Source organism: Scyliorhinus canicula, chromosome 20 (assembly GCF_902713615.1).
Source record: "Scyliorhinus canicula chromosome 20, sScyCan1.1, whole genome shotgun sequence".
Classification (NCBI taxonomy): Eukaryota; Metazoa; Chordata; class Chondrichthyes; order Carcharhiniformes; family Scyliorhinidae; genus Scyliorhinus; species Scyliorhinus canicula.
Window position 1 is genome coordinate 56,106,246 of NC_052165.1, and position 19,123 is coordinate 56,125,368.

The 19,123-nt window shown below is 55.1% G+C and overlaps 1 protein-coding gene across 4 annotated transcripts in view; it reads left to right on the forward strand.

Annotated features, from left to right (window-relative positions):
* The window catches only part of LOC119954912 (protein FAM118A-like), a 108,737-nt gene that overhangs the window by 60,127 nt on the left and 29,487 nt on the right, over positions 1-19,123 (forward strand). For all 4 annotated transcript variants that reach the window (XR_005458338.1, XR_005458339.1, XM_038780593.1 and 1 more), the window contains one exon: positions 16,039-16,167. Coding sequence is in view for 2 of the 4 variants with exons in the window: in XM_038780593.1 (XP_038636521.1) it covers positions 16,039-16,167 (129 nt within the window). In the remaining 2 variants the exon portion in view is untranslated. The remainder of the gene's footprint in view (positions 1-16,038; positions 16,168-19,123) is intronic.

Below are 19,123 nucleotides of genomic sequence, written 5' to 3' on the forward strand. Positions count from 1 at the left end.
GTTGGTGGAAGAAATGGTAAGGGTAGACAGGAGGTACGCGGACGTCCCGGAAGAGGGGCTTTTGAGGAAGCGTCGTAGTCTCCAAGCGGAGTTTGATATATTGACCACCCGGAAGGCGGGGGCGCAGTGGAGGAGGGCGCAGGGGGCGGTATACGAGTATGGGAAGAAGGCAAGTCGGATGCTGGCCCACCAACTCCGGAAGTCGGAAGCAGCGAAAGAGATGGGGGAGTTAGAGATGTAGGAGGGATTCTGGTGCGGAGTGCAAGGGACATCAATGGGGTGTTCAGGTCCTTTTATGAGGAGCTGTACTGATCGGTGCCCCCTGGGGAGGAGGGCGGGATGGACTGCTTTCTGGATAAGCTGGAGTTCCCGAAAGTGGGGGAGGAGCGGGTGGAGGGTCTGGGGGCCCCAATTGAGTTGGAGGAGCTGATCGAGGCGTTTGGGAGCATGCAGTCAGGGAAGGCACCGGGGCCTGACGGGTTCCCGGTGGAGTTTTACAAGAAGTTCTCTGACGTGCTCGCCCCGTTGTTAGTGAGGCGAGGGACACCCAAATACCTGAAGCTCCTCTCTGCCCTCTTCAACGGCAGCTCTCCTATCTCTCTCTCTCCTGGTCCCCCATGTGTACCACAAACAATCCACTCTTCCCACGTTCAGCTTATAGCCCGAGAAGTCACCAAACTCCTCCAGGATCCTCATCACCTCTGGCATCTCCCCCCGCCGGATCCGCAATGTACAGCAGTAAATCGTCCGCGTACAACAACAGCTGGTTGGCCCCCCCCCCCCCCCGCACAATCCCCCTCCAGTTCCTCGATTCCCTCAGTGTCATGGCCAGGGGTTCAATCGCTAGAACGAAAAGCAGGGGAGACAAGGGGCACCCCTGCCTCGTCCCCCGGGACAGCCGAAAGTCCTCCGACCTCCTCCTCCCATTCGTCACCACGCTCACCACCGGAGGGGGGGGGGGGGGGGGGGGGGGGGGGGGGGGGGGCTTTGCCCCCAACGATGTCCAGAGCACTAATTTCTCTGATTTTGAAGCGGGATAAGGACCCCCTCCAGATGTGGTTCCGTTGGTCATCCACGAGGACCAAACTGGGTTTGTGAAGGGGGGCAGCTGAATGTCAACGTGCGGCAGCTTCTTAATGTTATAATGATGTCGGCGACGGACGGGGAGGCGGAAATAGTGGCGTCGATGAATGCGGAGAAAGCTTTCGATAGGGTGGAGTGGAGTTACCTGTGGGAGGTGTTGAGGAGATTTGGGTTTGGTGAGGGGTTCATTAGTTGGGTGAGGCTATTGTACAGTGCTCGGGTGGCGAGCGTGGTAACGAATGGGAGGAGGTCAGAGGACTTTCGGCTGTCCCGGGGGACGAGGCAGGGGTGCCCCTTGTCTCCCCTGCTTTTCGCGCTAGCGATCGAACCCCTGGCCATGACACTGAGGGAATCGAGGAACTGGAGGGGGATTGTGCGGGGGGAGGGAGGTTGGGGGGGGGGGGGGGGGAAGAGGAGCACCGGCTGTCATTGTATGTGGACGATTTACTGCTGTACATTGCGGATCCGGCGGGGGGATGCCAGAGGTGATGAGGATCCTGGGGGAGTTTGGTGACTTCTCGGGCTATAAGTGTCCAAAATTGCCCTTAATGTTGGGTGGGGTTACTGGGTTATGGAGATAGGGTGGAGGTGTTAACCTTGGGTAGGGTGCTCTTTCCAGGAGCCGGTGCAGACTCGATGGGCCGAATGGCCTCCTTCTGCACTGTAAATTCTATGATCTAAGCTCAACGTGGGGAAGAGCGAATTGTTTGTGGTGCACATGGGGGACCAGGGGAGAGAAATAGGAGAGCTGCCGTTGAAGAGGGCAGGGAGGAGCTTCAGGTATTTGGGAGTCCAGATAGCCAGGAGCTGGGGGGCCCTGCATAGGTTAAACTTTACGAGGCTGGTGGAGCAGATGGAGGAGGAGTTTAGGAGGTGGAATGTGTTGCCACTCTCCCTAGTGGGCAGGGTCCAGTCGGTTAAGATGACGGTGCTCCCGAGGGTTTTGCTTCTCTTCCAGTGTCTACCCATCATGATTCCGAAGGCTTTCTTTAGGAGGGTTAATAGGAGCATTTTGGGGTTCGTGTGGGCGCAGAAGACCCTGAGTGTGAGGAGGGTATTCTTGGAGCGAGGCAGGGAGGTGGGTGGGCTGGCGTTGCCCAACCTGTTCGGGTATTACTGGGCCGCGTATGTGGCAATGATTCGTAGGTGGGTGATGGAGGGGGAGGGAGCTGCATGGAAGAGGATGGAGGCAGCGTCCTGTGTGGGCATGAGTTTGGAGGCACTAGTGACGGCCCCGCTGCCACTCCCCCCGGTAAGGTACTCTACGAGTCCAGTAGTGGTAGCTACCCTCAAAATCTGGGGTCAGTGGAGACGTCATAGGGGGGAGGTGAAGGCCTCAGTTTGGTCCCCGATACGGGGGAACCACCGGTTTGTACCAGGGAGGATAGACGGAGCGTTTTCGAGCTGGCATAGCACAGGTATCAGGTGGATGGGGGACCTCTTCCTCGACGGGAAGTTTGCGACCCTAGAGGAATTGGAGGGGAAGTGGGGTCTCCCCCAGGGAATACCTTTAGGTATATGCAGATTTGGGCGTTTGTTAGGCGGCAGATGGCAGAGTTTCCACTATTGCCGCCAAGGGGGGTTCAGGATAGGGTGCTCTCGGGGACGTGGGTCGGTGAGGGCAGGATCTGTGCAATTTATCAGGTGATGCAGGAGGTGGGGAAGAGACCTCGGTGGAGGAGCTGAAAGCGAAGTGGGAGGAGGAGCTGGGGGAGGCGATTGACGAAGGGACGTGGGCAGACACCCTGGGGAGGGTGAATTCTTCCTCTTCTTGCGCATGGCTTAGTTTAATTCAGCTAAAGGTGCTGCACAGGGCGCATATGACTGGGACCAGGCTGAGCCGGTTCTTTGGGGGTGAGGACAGGTGTGTGAGGTGTTCGGGAGGTCCAGCGAATCACACCCATATGTTTTGGGCTTGTCTGGCGCTGGAGAGTTTTTGGAAGGGAGTGGCGGGGACCTTGTCCAGGGTGGTTGGTTCCAGGGTCGATCTGGGCTGGGGGCTCGCTATTTTAAAAAAAAAAATAATTTTTATTCAAGTTTTTCAACAACAAATTTTCTCCCCACAGTTAAAGTAGACAAGGTGTGGTTCTACACCGAAACAAGAAAAGAACCCCCCCTTCCCCAAACAGAATAATAAATAATAACAAACAACAAAACAAGAAAGAAGAAAATAACAAGCCCACCATCGCAAAAACAAACCCCCTTAACAAGCCCCGAACCCCCCCCCCCCCCCCCCCCCCAGGTTGCTGCTGAGACTGACCACCCTCTACCCCTTCGCCAGGAAATCAAGAAAGGGCTGCCACCACCGAAAGAACCCCTGTACCGACCCCCTCAGTGCAAACTTAACCTTCTCCAGCTTGATAAACCCAGCCATGTCGTTGATCCAGGCCTCTGAACTCGGGCCGCGTGTCCCTCCACTGTAACAGAATCCTGCACCGGGCTACTAGCGATGCAAAGGCCAGAATGTCGGCCTCTCTCGCCTCCTGCACTCCCGGCTCCGAAGCTACCCCAAAAATCGCGAGCCCCCAGCATGGCCTGACCCTAGACCTGACCACTTCAGACAAAGTCCCCCGCCACCACCTTCCAAAACCCCTCCAAGCCCGGACATGCCCAAAACATATGGGTGTGGTTCGCTGGGCCTCCCGAACACCTCCCGCACCTGTCTTCCCCTCCAAAGAACCGGCTCATCCTGGCCCCTGTCATGTGCGCCCTATGCAGCACCTTCAGCTGAATTAAGCTGAGCCGTGCGCAAGAAGAGGACGAGTTCACCCTCTCCAGGGTGCCTGACCACGTTCCATCCTCAATCTCTGCCCCTAGCTCTTCCTCCCACTTCGGTTTGAGCTCCTCTACTGAGGCCTCCTCCTCCTGCATCAACTGATAAATTGCCGAGATCTTCCCCTCACCGACCCACATCCCCGAGAGCACCCTATCCTGCACCCCCCTTGGCGGCAGCCGCGGAAACTCCGCCACCTGCTGCTTAACAAATTCCCTGATCTGCATATACCTGAAAATGTTCCCAGGGGGGAGGTTCCACTTCCCCTCCAGCTCCTCCAGAGTCGCGAACTTCCCATCAAGGAAGAGGTCCCCAATCTGTCTGATGCCTGCCCTGTGCCAACTCCCAAATCCACCATCCATTCTCTCCGGTGCAAAACGGTGATTGCCCCATATTGGGGCCCAGACTGAGGCCTTCACTTCCCCCCTATGCCGCCTCCACTGCCCCCAGATTTTGAGGGACGCCACCACTACCGGACTCGTGGAGTACTTTGCCGGGGGGAGTGGAAGTGGGGCCGTCACCAAAGCCTCCAGACACGTACCTACACAAGACGCCACCTCCAATCTCTTCCATGCGTCACCCTCCCCCTCCGTCACCCACCTGCGAATCATTGCCACATTCGCTGCCCAGTAATACCCACACAGGTTGTGCAACGTCAAACCTACTACCTCCCTTCTTCGCTCCAAGAATACCCTCCTTACTCTCGGGGCCTTCCGTGCCCACAAGAACCCGAGAATGGACTTATTCACCCTTTTGAAAAAAGCCTTTGGGATCGATATGGGGAGGCACTGGAAAAGAAACAAAAACCTCGGGAGCACCGTCATCTTAATCGACTGGACCCTGCCCGCCAACGAGAGCGGCAGCGCGTCCCACCTCCTGAACTCTTCCTCCAGCTGCTCCACCAGCCTCAAAAAGTTAAGCCTGTGCATGGCCCCCCAGGTCCTAGCTATCTGGACCCCAAGATATCTAAAGCTCCTCTCGGCCCTCTTCAACGGGAGCTCACCTATCTCCCTCTCCTGATCCCCCAGGTGCAGGGCAAACAGCTCACTTTTCCCCACATTCCCCTCTGCCTTCAGTGCTTCCCAAACCACACCAACTTGCACCTCCCCGTTGTCGTTGGCTTCCAGATACCCCTCTATGCCCCACGGACCCGCCCACACACTTCCTCCTCTGCCAAAGCCCCACATCTAACCTCCATAGCGGGCGCTGATCCTTCCCCTCCCCTAGCTCCAGATCCACCCAATGTGGAGCATGGTCAGATATGGCTATCGCCGAATACTCCGCCCCCACCACTCTCGGGATTAGCGCCCTACTGAGAACAAAAAAGTAAATCCGGGAGTAGGCCTGTGAACATGGGAGAAAAAGGAGAACTCCCTACTCCCCGACTTCAAGAACCTCCAAGGGTCCACCGCTCCCATCTGATCCATGAACCCCCTCAGCACCGAGGCCGCCGCCGGCCTCTTGCTCGTCCTAGACTTCGAGCGATCCAGAGCCGAATCCAGCACTGTATTAAAGTCCCCACCCAGGATCAAACACCCCCCCCATCTCCAGGTCCAGGATCAGGCCCAGCATTCGCCGCATGAAGCCCGCATCATCCCAGTTGGGGGCGTACACATTGACGAGGACCACCCACTCCCCCTGAAGTCTACCACTCACCATTACATATCTACCTGCACTGTCTGCCACCACATTGGACGCAACGAACGACAAGCTCTTACCGACCAAAATTGCCACGCCTCGGTTCTTCGCATCGAGCCCCGAGTGAAACACCTGTCCCACCCAGCCTTTTCTTAGCCTCACCTGATCCGTAACCTTGAGGTGCGTCTCCTGGAGCATAGCCACATCCGCTCCCAGCCCATTCAAGTGTGCCAAGACCCGGGACTGCTTCACCGGACTATTCAGCTCCATCACGTTCCATGTGACCAGCCGAATCTGGGGGGTCCTCCCCCTCCCTCCGCGCCGATTAGCCATAGCTCTCCCTCAACCCACTATGTGCCCAGGGAACCACCCAGGCCCGTTCCCCACGGTGGCAGACCCCCCCCCTCCCCCCACCCCAACACCACTCACCAGCCGTTTCCTTACAGCCCCTATAGCAGCAACCCGGTACCCCCCTTCTTCCTCCCCTCTGAGCCCCCCCCGAGCTGCGTCACCCCTAACATTGTACTTCCGTAAGTCAGCCGAATCCTGCTACTCCCGCCATACCAACGACCCCCCCCCCCCATGCAACACAAACCTCCCCCCCCCCCCCCCCCAATGCAACACAACCACCAATCCCCCCCCCCCCCCCCCCCCCCCCCCCCCCCCCCAATGCAACGCAACCACCAATCCCCCCTCCCAGTGCCGCGCCCCACCCCCAACTCCTTCTCCGGCGCGGGAAGAAAGCCCGCACTTACCATCCCGAACCCAGCCCCCAACCCAACACGTGGGAAAAAGGCGGGCACATGCCCCAGCGGGACCTCAAACTGCTCCCCAACCCCCCCACCAGTGGGGAAAAAAACCCAAAAAAAGCGCCAACGGTAAATAAATAACAGCCCCAAAAGACGAAAACCCAGAGCAACGAAAAGGCAAAATCAAACACAGCCAATATAAGCAAAAGGATACCAAGGAGGACAGAGCCTCCAAACAATGTACATCTTTCCCCAGTCCCCCAGTCCTCAGTTCGAGTCCAATTTCTCTGCCTGGACAAAAGCCCAGGCCTCCTCCGGAGAGTCAAAGTAGAGCTGGCGATCCTTGTAAGTAACCCAGAGGCGAGCCGGTTGTAACAGGCCAAACTTCACCCCCTTCCTATGAAGCACTCCTTTCGCTCGATTGAAGCCAGCCCTTCTCTTTGCCACTTCCGCGCTCCAGTCCTGATAAATCCTAATGTCCGCATTCTCCCACCTGCTGCTCCTTTCCTTCTTCGCCCATCTCAACACGCATTGACGGTCGACCAAGCGGTGAAAGCGGACCAGCACCGCCCTGGGCGGCTCGTTCGGCCTGAGCTTCCGCAGCAGCACTCGATGGGCACCCTCCAGCTCCAGGGGTCCCCGGAATGACCCCGCACCCATCAGCGAGTTCAGCAACAGGACCACGTAGCCCCCAAATCCGAACCTTCCAGCCCCTCCGGGAGAGCCAAGATCCGCAGGTTCTTCCGGCGGGAGCGGTTCCCCATCTCCTCCATCCTTGCCAACCATTTCTTGTGAAGCGCCTCGTGCGACTTCACCTTCATTGCCAGGCCCAGGAGCTCGTCCTCGTTCTCCGAAGCCTTTTGCTGCAGCTTTTGAATCTCCGCGGCCTGAGCTGTCTGAGTCGCCATGAGCTTGTCCAGCGAGGCCTTAAACGGCTCCAGGGTCTCAGCTGTTAGCTCCCTGAAGGAGCGCTGAAGCAGCTCCTGCTGCTCCCCCGCCCACTGCTGCCACGCTGCCGGTTCCCCGCCGCCTTCTGCTGCAAAGTCGACTTTTTGACCGCTCCACTTCTAGTCCAGCCCATCCACCGGCCGCTGAGCACAGTGGCTGCGTTCCCACCCGGGGAAAAGCTGAATCAGCGCCATTGCGGGCCCTTAAAAGAGCCCGAAAGTCCAAAAATAGCGGGAGCTACTGAACGTGCGGTTTAGCTCCGCATCGCCGCAACCGGAAATCCCCGCTTCTTCAATGGCCTTGGTGAGATATTTTCACAGTTGTTCCCTCTGCTGCTAGAATTCAGCTTTCATAAAGGCCCTCAAGTCAGCTTGAGGCCTCGAAGCCCGCCCTTCCCCTGCCTGCATGCTGGAAGAGGCTTTTATCTTTGCTGCAGCTTCAGCCAAATCTTTCACTGTTTCTGCGGGTCTGGTAACCAAGAAACATACCATTCCTGGGGGAAAGTACTCCTCCAACATTCACCTATGCCTTTTCATCAAAATTCCATCCCGTATTGATTAAAAAAAGAGCCCTTTTCTGTAACCTTAGGCAGGAGCTGCCTTGTGCGTGACCACTCACTCCATGGTGCACACCGGAAGCTGCGCTCGCTATTTTTAGGGTGGCATCGGAGCCGGGAGTGCAGGAGGCGAGAGAGGCCGGTATCCTGGCCTTTGCGTCCCTAGTAGCCCAGCACAGGATCCTTTTACAGTGGAGGGACGCGAGGCCCCCGAGCACGGAATCCTGGGTTAGTGACATGATTTGGTTCATTAAACTGGAGAGGGTCAAGTTTGCCCTGAGGGGGTCGGTGCAAGGGTTCTTTCGGCGGTGGCAGCCCTTTCTTGATTTCCTGGCGGAGTGTTAGAGGGTGGTCAATTTCAGCAGCAACCCGGGGTGGGGGAAAACTGTGGCTCGGTTAATTCAGAATGTACAATTCACCTAACAGAACGTTTCGGGATTCGTGGGAGGAAACAAAAGCACCCGGAGGAAACCCACACAGACACTGGGAAAACATGCAGACTCCGGGACACAGACAGTGATCCAAGTCATGAATCAAACCTCGGACCCTGGCACTGTGAAGCAAGAGTGCTAACCATTGTGAAATGAGAGATGTTGCAAAAATCTCCAGTTCCAGCCTCGAAGGATCTAGACACATGGGACGAAATTCTCCGACCCCCCCCGGCAGGGTCGGAGAATTGCCCGTGGCCGCCGAAAATCCCGCCCCTGCCGTGGCAGAAATTCTTTGCCACCCGGGAATTGGCGGGGGCGGGAAACACCGAGCGGCGAGCCCCCCTGTGGCGATTCTCCGGCCCGCGATGGGCCGAAGTCCCGCCGCTGGGAGGCCTCCCGCCGCCGTGGTTTGAACCACCTCTGGTGGCGGTGGGATCGGCGGCGCGAGTGGGCCCCCCGGGGTCCTGGGGGGGGCGTGGGCCTATCGGACCCCGGGGGGTTTGGACGGCAGTCGGTGTGGTGCCAACTGCTCCGGCACTGGCCTAGCCCCTCGGTGTGAGGGCTTGGCCCCTAAAGGTGCGGAGATTTCTGCACCTTTGGGGAGGCCCGACGCCGGAGTGGTTGGCGCAACTCCGCTCCGCCGGGACCCGCCGCCCCGCCGGGTATGGTAGAATCCCGCCCATGATTCATTGCTGCAATCAAATTTGAAGCCAGCAGTCTTGCCCTCTTCCGAGGTTGAGGCTGTGACTGCAGCAGGTGGCAGATTTCAGTGAGGACATTCTGCAGATGTGCAGATTGTGTTCCATACTCTTCCTCACTCAGGGCGGTGGATAGTTGCTCACTGAACAGACTTGACAGCTGTGCTTTCCTGCTGTCAGCCCTTCTCCTTCTGTTCTTTATTCCTTTGGTGATTTGACTTGTTGTGTCGTCCTTACTTATACTGTATTCCAAGGGGAGTGGGAGCAATTGGTTTGCAGAAACCTTTAAGGAAAAAAATCCTTCAGCATTTAGGAAAATGTCCTTAGCACCTGCCATTTCACACTGTACTTTTACAACTTGAAGAAGTGTGAAAATGTTACATTTGAACTATTGTAGCAAAAAACAGAAGAAATTAACCAGTAACTAACGTAAATAATTGATGATCCAGTATTGGTGTGGGGTCCTTTGCTGCTTAAGGTGTGTTCAGCTGGGACTTCCGGTTGCAGCTATGCGGAGCTAAGTCGCACGTTCGGCAGCTCCTGCTAGGAACGGACATATGGGCTCTTTTTAGGGCCCCCAGCGGTACTTTTTCGACGTTTCCCGACGTGGGAAGGAGTCAGCAACATTTCCCCAGCAGTGTATGGCCTGGACCAGGAGTGGGGCGAGTAAAAAAAAGTGGTAGCAAAGCCAAAGCAGGTGGGAGGGAAGAAGCACAAGATGGCGGCGGGCGGAGACCAGGCGGCATGGATGCAGTGGGCGCAGGAGCAGCAGGAGGCTCTTCAGCGCTGCTTCAGGGAGCTTAAAGTGGAGCTGCTGGAGCCGATGAAGGCTTCAATTGATAAGCTGCTGGAGACCCAGACGGCCCTGGGGGTGGCGATTCGAGAGGTCCGACAAAAGGTCTCCGAAAACGAGGACGAGATCTTGGGCCTCGCGGTGAAGGTGGAAGCGCACGAGGCGCTCCATAAAAAATGGCAGGAGAGGTTTGAGGAGATCGAGAACCGTTCGAGGCGGAAAAATCTGCGGATCCTGGGCCTTCCGAAGGGGCTGGAGGGGTCGGACGTGGGGGCCTATGTGGTCACCATGCTAAATTCGCTGATGGGAGCTGGGCCCTTTCAGGGGCCCCTGGAGCTGGAGGAGGCCCACAGAGTATTGGCGAGAAGGCCCAAGCCTAATGAGCCACCACAGGCGGTGCTGGTGCGGTTCCACTGGTTTGCTGACCGGGAGTGTGTGCTCAGGTGGGCCAAGAAGGAGCGGAGCAGCAGGTGGGAGAACGTGGAGGTATGGATCTACCAGGACTGGAATGTGGAGGTGGCAAAGAAGAAGGCCGGGTACAACCGGACAAAGGCGGTGCTACACAGGAAGGGAGTGAAGTTCGGCATGCTGCAGCCGGCGCGTCTGTGGGTCACCTACATGGACCGGCACTTTTACTTTGAGTTCCCGGAGGAGGCGTGGGCCTTCGTACAGGCCGAAAAATTGGACTCTAACTGAGGGTCGGGTACAGGGGTTTGTTACATTTTGAGGGGGGGGGGGGGGGGGTTCTCTGTTTATTGTTGGTTCTTTGTTGCTTTAGGGTGGGTGGGGCACTGTTTTTGCTTGGGTCTGTCGGATGGGCTCGGGGAGCGGGGCAGACCTGCAGTGTGGGGGGGCTGATGGCGGGAAGGGGGGTTGGGGCCCCGCGAGGGGACCGGACCATTAAAGGGAGCGGCGTCAGAGGAGGCGGGGTCGGTCAGGTGGAAAGCGCGGGTTTCTTCCCGTGCTGAGGGCTGAAGGGGGCGGGGCCGGAGCTGGGAAGCACGGGCTCTTTCCCGCGCTGAGAGCGGTTGGGGGAGGAGGAGGACCTGCTGGTGGGCAATGGGGAGGAGGGGAAGCCCCATGCTGGGAGGGGTCGAAGGAGTGGCGGGAGGGGCCGGGGTCAGCAGGAGTCAGCTGACGTACGGTAGTGCAATGGAGGGAGCATTGCAGCTAGTGGGGGTCCTAGCTGGGGGAGGGGAGGGGGTGGTACCGGGTTGCTGCTGGAATGGCAAAAGGGAGCTGGAGCAGGTAGAGGGGGTCGGGATGGGGGTCTGCCGCCGTGGGGAAAGGGCCGAGCGGGTGTGGGGGGGGGGGGGGCAGGTATTGGGGCGGATGGAGGACCTGTTTGTGGATGGGAAGTTCGCGTGCCTGGGTGCCCCCCCCCCCCCCCCCCCCCCCCCCCCATCACCTTCAGGTATATGCAGGTAAGGCCGTTTGTCAGGCGGCAAGTGGCGAAGTTCCCACTGTTGCCGCCGTGATGCAGGAGGAGGACGAGGCCTCGGTGGAGGAGCTGAAGGGTAAGTGGGAGGAGGAGCTGGGTGAGGAGATCTAGGAGGGGACGTGGGCGGACGCCCTAGGGAGGGTAAACTCCTCTTCTTGCGCGAGGCTCAGCCTCATACAATTTAAGGTGCTGCATTGGGCTCACATGACCGGGACAAGGATCAGCCGGTTTTTTGGGAGTGAGGACAGGTGTGTTAGGTGCTCAGGTAGCCCAGCAAACCACGGCCGTATGTTCTGGGCATGCCCAGCGCTGGAGGAATTTTGGAAGGGCGGTGTCGAGGGTGGTAGGATCCAGGGTCAAACCGGGCTGGGGGCTCGCAATATTTGGGGTTGCAGAGGAGCCGGGAGTGCAGGTGGCGAAAGAGGCCGGTATTAGAACATAGAACAGTACAGCACAGAACAGGCCCTTCAGCCCTCGATGTTGTGCCGAGCAATGATCACCCTACTCAAACCCACGTATCCACCCTATACCCGTAACCCAACACCCCCCCCCCCCCCCCAACCTTACTTTTTTTTAGGACACTACGGGCAATTATTCTGGCCGTTGCGTCCCTAGTAGCCCGGCGGAAGATTCTTCTTCAGTGGAAGGATGCGTGGCCCCTGGGTGTGGAGGCCTGGATCAACGATATGGCGGGGTTCATTAAATTGGAGAGGGTGAAATTTGCCCTAAGGGGATTGGTGCAGGGGTTCTTCAGGAGGTGGCAACCCCCTAGATTTCCTGGCAGAACGGTAGAAAAGGCCAGCAGCAGCAACCCGGGGGGGGGGGGGGGGGTTTGTCTCTTTTTTTGCGTTGAAGGGGCGTGTATATTTGTTCATTGTTGATGATGGGTGTTAATTTATTTCTTTTTTGTATATATATGGTTGGGGGGGGGGGGGGGGGGGGGGGGGGGGGGTTCCGTTCCTCTTTTTGTATTTTGTTATTGATATTTTGTGAAAATTTGAATAAAAATTATTTTTTAAAAAAGGTGTGTTCAGCTATGTGACTTTGTAAAGGCTGGAGCGCTGAGCTCAAAAATGGTCCATTTGGGGTCACATCAATACTGCAAACTGTTTTGAATTCTTGACCTATTTGCTCTGCATGCATCCAGTGGATGTTAGCTGCTAATGTCTTCTACTAAGATGCTGCCTGACATGATTTGAGGGAGAAATCTGAGCTTCTATCAGACACCAGTTTGGTCCTTCAATAACATACTTTTTTTTTATAAATGTTTTTTATTCAGTTTTCATGTTTTATATTGAACAAATTACAAATTGTTAGAGAGAGAGAAAAAAAAAGAACATGCAAAAAATTAACATATATATTTACAGGTAAGCATCTTCGTAATAATAACTGTGGCCTCCCCCCTTACCTTACCCCGATTCCCGTCCATTTTCCCCTGATTCTTGGCCACCCGACTATTCTTCCTCTTGTACGTTGGCCACAAACAGGTCCCGGAACAGTTGCATGAATGGCTCCCACGTTCTGTGGAAGCCGTCGTCCGACCCTCGGATGGCGAATTTGATTTTCTCCATTTGGAGAGATTCCGAGAGGTCGGCCAGCCAGTCTGCAGCTCAGGGCGGTGCTGCTGACCGCCAGCCAAACAGGATTCTACGGCGGGCGATCAGGGAGGCAAAGGCAAGGGCGTCCGCCCTCCTCCCCAGGAATAGATCTGGCTGGTCTGAAACCCCGAAGACCGCCACTATCGGGCATGGCTCCACCCTCACCCCCACCACTTTGGACATAGCCTCGAAGAAGGCTGTCCAGTACTCCACAAGTCTGGGGCAAGACTAGAACATGTGGGCGTGGTTGGCCGGGCCTCTTTGGCACCGTTCACATCTGTCCTCCACCTCCGGGAAGAACCTACTCATACGGTTTCTCGTTAAGTGGGCTCTATGTACCACTTTTAGTTGCGTCAGGCTGAGCCTTGCGCACGTGGGGGTGGAGTTGACCCTATGCAGTGCCTCGCTCCAGAGTCCCCACCCTATCTCCATCCCCAGGTCGTCCTCCCATTTCCTTCTTGTTGCGTCCAGTACGGTGTCGTCCCTTTCTACCAGTCGGTCATACATGTCGCTACAGTTCCCTTTCTCTAGGATACTTGCGTCCAGTAGGTCTTCCAGTAGTGTCTGTCGTGGCGATTGTGGGTACGTCCTTGTCTCCTATCGTAGGACGTTTTTGAGCTGCAGGTACCGTAGCTCGTTCCCCCCAGCTAGCCAAAATTTCTCTGTCAGTTCGTCCAGTGTTGCGATCCTGTCGTCCGTGTATAGGTCTCTGACTGTCAGTGACCCCCGTCCTGCCTCCACCTTTTGAAGGTGGCGTCAGTCAGTGCTGGTTTGAACCTATGGTTGTTGCAGATGGGAGCCTTGTCCGACATTTTGTTCAGGCCAAATTGCTGCCGCAGTTGGTTCCAGGATTGGAGGGTGGCTGTCACCACTGGGCTGCTGGAGTGTTTTTTGGGTGGGGATGGGAGTGCTGCCGTGGCGAGGGCCCGGAGGGAGGTCCTCATGCAGGAGGCCTCCTCCGCACACACCCACTCGGCTTCTGGCTCCTGGATCCATCCCCTTACTCGCTCGGCTGTTGCCGCCCAGTGGTAGAATTGTAGATTCGGGAGGGCTAGCCCCCCCCTGGATTTTGTTTTTTGTAGGACCTTCTTTGGGATCCTAGCATTTTACCCCCCCCCCATACGAACGCCATGATAAGTTTGTCCAGCGCTTTGAAGAAGGCCTTGGGTATGTAGATCGGAATGGATCTAAACAGGAAGAGGAACCTGGGCAATACGTTCATTTTGATCGTCTGGACTCTCCCCGTGAGGGAGAGTGGGAGTGTGTTCCATCTTTGCAGGTCCTTTTTTACTTCCTCCGCCAGGCTGGTGAGGTTCCATTTGTGGATCCCTTTCCAGTCATGGGCTATTTGGATCCCCAGGTAGCAGAATTTATTTTGGGCTTGTTTGAACGGCAGCCCCTTTAGTGCTGCCCCCCCCACCCCCTTGCTGGTGTACTGGGAAGATCTCGCTTTTGCTCATGTTGAGTTTGTAGCCCGAGAAGGCTCCAAACTCTTTCAGGAGCGCGATGATTCCGTCCATGCTGCTTTGTGGGTCCGAGATGTAGAGGAGCAGATCATCTGCATAGAGTGAGACTCTGTGCTCTCTGCCTCCCCTTCGGATCCCCCTCCAATTTTTTGCTGCCCTGAGCGCGATTGCTAGCGGTTCGATTGCTAGTGCGAACAGCAGCGGGGACAGTGGGCATCCTTGTCTGGTGCCCCTGTGCAGCTGGAAGTATTGGGAGTTGGTATTGTTGGTCCATACACTCGCCATGGGGGCGTTGTATAGGAGCTTTACCCAAGCGGTGAACCCTGTTCCAAGCCCGAACCGCTCAAGTACCTCTATGAGGTATTTCCATTCGACTGTCGAAGGCCTTTTCTGCGTCCAGGGAGACGATCACCTCTTGTGTTCTCTCCCCGGAGGGGGTCATTATCACGTTCAGCAGGCGCCTGATGTTCGAGGTGAGCTGTCTACCTTTGACGAAGCCCGTCTGGTCCTCTGTGACCACCTCAGGTACACAGTCTTCTAGCCTTTTGGCTAGGACTTTGGCCAGTATTTTGGCGTCTGCGTTCAGCAGAGATATGGGTCTGTATGACCCACATTCCGTTGGGCCTTTGTCTTTCTTAGGTATCAGCGAGATTGAGGCCTGTGCTAACGTGGGTGGCAGTGTGCCCCTAGCTAGCGAGTCTGTGAACATCTCCCGCAGGTGCGGGGCCAGTGCTGTCGCAAATTTTTTGTAGAAGTCCGCCGGGAATCCGTCCGGTCCCGGCGCCTTCCCCGTCTGCATGGAGCTGATACTGTCCATGATCTCTCCCAGTGCTAGTGGTGCTTCCAGTTCCCGTTTCCTGCCCTCTCCCACGACTGGTATGTCCAGTCCATCAAGGAACCGGTTCATCCCAGCCTTCCCCGTTGGGGGCTCTGAGGTGTACAGCTCTTGGTAGAAAGCCTTGAAGGTTTTGTTAATCCTCTCTGGTTCTGTTTCCAACATGCCTCTGGTACCCCTGATCTGCGCAATTTCTCTGGTGGCTGCCTGCTTTCTCAGCTGGTGTGCCAACAGGCGGCTGGCTTTGTCTCCGTGTTCGTACAGGGTCACGCGCGCCTGGCGGAGTTGGTGCACTGCTTTCCTGGTGGAGAGCAGGTCAAAGTTCCTTTGTAGTTCTTTTCTCTCCGCCATGAGCTCTACGGTCGGGGCCTCGGAGTATTTACGGTCTACCTCCAGTATGGAGTCGACCAGCTTCTGCCCAGCCACCCTTTCCTCCCTATCTCTTTGCGCTTTGAAGGCAATGATTTCCCCTCTTAGTACGGCCTTAAGCGCTTCCCAGAACGTGGAGGATGATACCTCCCCGTTTTGGTTGTTCTCCATGTACTCTGCTATGGCCCGCGCTATCCTTTCGCTGAAGGCCTTGTCAGCTAGTAAGGCACCGTCCAACCTCCATGTGGGGCGCTGGGCCCTTCCCATCTCCAGCCGCACGTCCATGTAGTGTGGGGCGTGGTCTGATATCACAATTGCGGAGTATTCCACTTTGTCTATCCCTGGAAGCACCGTTTTCCCCACCACAAAGAAGTCAATACTGGTGAACACGTTGTGTACTGGGGAGAAGAAGGAGAATTCTTTCTCCCCCGGGTGGGCGAACCTCCAGGGGTCCACAGCTCCCATCTGCTCCATAAAATGCTTCAATAACATACTTAATGCTCAAACAGCGGGCATGACTGGTTCCAGATTTGCATGCTTCAAGATTTTCTCAACAGCTTTGCAGCTTTTAAAATTGTCAGTTATGAAAGAAAATGTAGTCAGTGATCCTGCATAATTTGTTCATTGATTTAATTTGAAGGCTCTTTTATGCTTTTGTAGGTGGTTCAGTGGGCCAGAGGTCTACAAAAATACAGTGTCCTTCATATACATGGACTATTCACAGATCCCTGTGGTCTGGTGTTGGACCCATCAGGATACAAGGATGTAATGCATGATCAAGATTTGATGGTAGGCATTGATTTAACTTCTAAATTAACACCTTTACTGAAAATGTTTTCAGGGGACTATAAATGAATAATGAAGCAACATCTATAAACAAGTATTAACAATAATGTTCAAATAAAAACAAGCAGCCTTGCCTACAGAAATGGGTAAGTCATTCTTGGTAACACTGTGCCAGACAGCCTCAGTTTTATTGCTTGATAAATATCGATGGGAAGGGGATATGTGCAATGTGCCTCATTCACGATTAACTTAACTGTTCAATTTGTGATCCTTTTCAAAATATTTTCTGCTGATAGTTTCCTTCATACCAACATAACAACAGAAGCTAATTTATTTTTTAAAATCCTTTTGTCATATTTGGATGAGCAGATTCCAGAACTCATAAACTGATATCAGTAATTTACTTGTAGGAATATGTAGGATGCCCAATCCATTTTCTGTCAACTTGGATGATGGATAATTTCACTTCTTGGACCACTTTTAAAGGCTAAATTAATGCTGCAGGAATGATTCTCACAATCAAAAATACATAATTTGTTTTCGTAGTTTATTGCAATATCCCATACTTCCTAGGTAGACTATTGTCTGTATATAACGTGAGTAGTTCATCATCATGAACAGAACATAGAGTTTACAGTGCAGAAGGAGGCCATTCGGCCCATCTAGTCTGCACACTACCCAAGCCCAAACCTCTACCCTATCCCCATAACCCAGTATCCCCACCCAACACTAAGGGCAATTTTGGACACTCAGGGCAATTCAGCATGGCCAATCCACCTAACTTGCACATCTTTGGACTGTGGGAGGAAACCGGAGCACCCGGGGGAAACCCACGCATACACAGGGAGAACATGCCGACTCCACACAGACAGTGACCCAAGCCGGGAATCGAACCTGGGACCCTGGAGCTGTGAAGCAATTGTGCTAACGACCATGCTACCGTGCCTTTTTGGCATTTGCCACCCAATAGTAATATACATTCAGGAGGACGGAGGCACTGGACTAGAAACAGAAATCGCAGCAACACAATCATTTTAATCGCCTGCACCCGACTTGCCAGTGACAGAGGAGGCTATCCCACCATGTCAAATTTGCTTTCACCCTCCAAGCCAAGCTAGGAAAATTATACCCATGGAAACCCCCCCCCCCCCCCCCCCCCCCCCCCCCCCCCCCCTCAGTCACATGCCACCTGCACCGCCAAATACCTGAAGTGGGTTGCTGTCCTGTGAAGTCGTAGCCCTCCCACTCCCGGCCGGGACACCAAAAAATATTCACTCTTCTCGGTTCAATTTATATCCCGAAAAAGACCCAAAACTTCGGAGAAGTTCCATTATGTTCCCCATCGATGCACTCGGCTCTGATTTGGCCAAAGGCTCTATTGTTAATGCAAATAGCAGAGGTCCCCTTGTGCAGAGCATGGTACCCCAAACTCATGTTGTTTGTGCGGACACTCGCCATCGGTTCTTTATATAATAGCCATATCCACTGTGTGAATCTTGGCCTGATCCCAAACCTCTCCAGAATAGCCATCAAATACTTCCATTCCTTTTTTGTCACAAGTATGAGGTTACTGTGAAACGCCCCTAGTCGCCACATTCCGGCGCCTGTTCGAGTAAGCTGGTACGGGAATTGAACCCGCGCTGCTGGCCTTGTTCTGCATCACAAATCAGCTGTCCAGCTCACTGAGCTTGAGGCCTGCCCCAATGCTTGTGGTAGCACTCCCTTTCCTATTGCCGCCTCAGACATTCACAGCATCAACGGCGCCAATTGTCCTTAAATTTCTTGTAATACTCCACTGCGAACCCATATGGCCCTGCCACCCCCCCAATTGCATCGTCCCAATTGCCTCCTTTACCTCCTGTTCCCCCACCGATCTCTGTGTGGCCCTGCCTTCCTCCTCCAGCCTCAGATACTCCAATCCGTCCAGGAACTCCCATATCCCCTGATTTTCCCCAGTACCTCCAACCTATCAATTTTCAGAAAACTCCTCAAACACGTTATTAATCTGGTCCAGGACCACCACCAATTTTCCCCTCCTATCCCGCACCCGGACAATTTCCCTCCCCGCCACCTCCCTCCGAAGTTCACTTGCCAGCATGTGCCCCACCTTCTCCCCATGCTCATAAATTGCTCATCTCGCCCGCCCCGTAGACAACAGATCAAAGTTAGCCTGAATCACCCTCCTATCCAAAAGTGCCGGATCTACTTCCCCCGTGTACCTGCTGTCTGCCTCCAACATATCCCCTGTCAGTTTTTGCCGCTCTTCCCTCCTCTTTATCCAACCTGGCCTTAAATGATATAGCCTTCCCCCATCACTCCTGCCTTCAGGGCCTCCCAGGCCACCACCTGCAATACATCCACTGTACAGTGAAAGCCCACGTACCCCTCAACCATTTTCCCGATCTTCTCATAAAAACTTTGGTCCCACAGCAACCCCATGTCGATTCTCCACACCAGTCTCTGCGCTATTCCCCTTCTGCAGGACCATGTCCACACCACCCAATGTGGTGCATGATCCGAGATCGCTATCACCGAATACTCTGATCCCCTAACACCTGCCAACAGCACCTTCCCCACTACTACTACTATCCGCAAATAAATCTTGTGAACTGAGGAGAAAAATGAAACTCCCACTCCCTCGGGTGCAAGAATCTCCACGGGTCCACCCCTCCCCTTTCCCTCATAAGCCCAGTCAGTGCCTTCCTCGTCTCACCCCCACCCCCTCCCTTCTCCCCTCAACTGAGTGAGCGAGCGCAGCTAGCTATGACCTGTCCATCCTTCGCTCTTGTGCCAAATTCCAATTTCCTCCCACTATTAGCTTTTGCGAATCCAAGTCAGGAATGGCCCCAAACACCTTCCTCACAAATCTTGCCTCATCCCAGTTTGGGTTGTACACACTTGCCAACACCTCCGGCCTCCCCTCCAACATCCCGATACTATCATATATCTAACCTCCTGG